The 1584-nt window shown below is 55.0% G+C and overlaps 1 protein-coding gene across 1 annotated transcript; it reads right to left on the minus strand.

Moving 5' to 3' along the window:
• Positions 1-350: 350 nt before the first annotated feature.
• P884DRAFT_270696 (uncharacterized protein) lies at positions 351-1155 on the minus strand (the record flags this gene model as incomplete). The annotated part of the gene is made up of 2 exons (XM_069442372.1): positions 351-812; positions 1012-1155. 2 exons carry the CDS (start codon positions 1153-1155, stop codon positions 351-353), a joined length of 606 nt encoding a protein of 201 aa, XP_069296637.1.
• Positions 1156-1584: the final 429 nt, after the last annotated feature.

Below are 1584 nucleotides of genomic sequence, written 5' to 3' on the forward strand. Positions count from 1 at the left end.
CCACTGGAACTATATAATTATAGTCCACGATATGGCTCTAAATGGGGCGTCAGTTCGGGATCCTCCCGCGGTAGAAGGCTTTTGTATGCATGCATGCTTACGTGGCTGGTCCTTGCAAGAATCTCTAATTACTTCACGCTTCAACATTGCCCATCACCTTCGCCGCCATCATCTTGCCTGAGTCGAGGTCGACGGGTTTGTAAACGGTAGCATACTGGCCTGCCCCGAGAGAATTGCCCACCGGCTGCCATCTCATCTCTGGCTGCCGGGAACCGGGCGTATGGATCCGAGTCTCCATTCTGGACGGCATTCTTGTGTCAGCCTCGTCAACAGTTCGCGCGAGACGAGGGTTAATTATCCTGAACGCAGCTGCTACGCCGCTCCTTGACCTTGTCGGGCACGTCGTCCGGAGCGTAGTGCCAGTCCAGCTTGAAGAGCACGAGGTTGCGGCCGACCCCGCCCATGCCAATGATGGTATTGAAACCTTTCTGTACAACCACTTTGCGCAAGCGTCCAGGCTCGAACGGCACCGCATTCTCGCCAAAGACCTGGCTGGTCTGGCTGTGAGACTTGTCGTAGAACATTGCGATGTTGGTCTCTCGGTCGATCTCGAAGGAGCAATCGGTTCTAGAGATGCTGCTGCCGTCAACAGAAATGTCGCCGCACCACCCAAGTATCGCCAATGTGGCATTGTCTCCTGTCGCCGACCGAACGTGCCCAACATCGAGAACAGGTACCTTGTCTTTGGAGATGGAGACGAGGTGGGCATTGCACGGATGTGCCACGGCCTGGCTGGCTCGCTCGTTGAGCGGCTTCGGCGAAAACAAGGCAAGCTGTGGCAGGCGCCCTTAAAACCAAATATCCTGGCCGTGGTTCCCTAACGGGAGCCGGTTCTCCGTTTTGGGTTCCGACAAAACCAGACCCGTAACCTCCCATTCCCCCCAACATGTCACCGTCCCACCCAAATCACTTCTTTAATCTCTCGGTAGGCGGATCCGATACTGCCCTTACCACGACGGGCTTCTTGAAGCCGGTCAGCCACATGCCCAGCAGCTGGGACCCCAGCAGCGAGCAGACCAAGAGGGCCGACACGACGTAGACGTGGAAGGGGATACTAGGCATCGGGATGGCGTGTACGTCTGCCGTGCGGTCCATTTTTTTTTTCTTTAGGTAGCTTATGTCTCTCGGGGTGTTCGTGGCTGTCACGTGGAGTTGGAAGGTCGAAGTGTCGAGCTTGGGTTGGGTTGAGGCTGTTCAGGAGTACCGGCTGACTCAGGAGCGTGCCGCTCTGTTTGTTTGCCGGATATTTGGTTCTGGGTAAGTAATAGTTTCACGAGTTATTATCCAACTGACAGTGCGAGAAGGCGTCAAAGTCTTGGCCAGGCGAGGATGATAGGTAATTAATCTTGTGGTGCTGTGTACGGCGGCGTTTGGTAACAGTTACGGCTTGCGCTGATATGGACCGGCTTTGATTCTGTCGTCAAGGCTCAGAGGCTGAATAAACTCTGGGCTCATCTAGGGGGTGGGGATAGCTGGTTTGATGGAGGAAAGTTCAAAGGGCTGTCAGAGCTGTGGGTGATTAGT

This window comes from Thermothelomyces heterothallicus, assembly GCF_042370625.1.
Source record: "Thermothelomyces heterothallicus CBS 202.75 unplaced genomic scaffold P884_scaffold_15, whole genome shotgun sequence".
Lineage (NCBI taxonomy): Eukaryota > Fungi > Ascomycota > Sordariomycetes > Sordariales > Chaetomiaceae > Thermothelomyces > Thermothelomyces heterothallicus.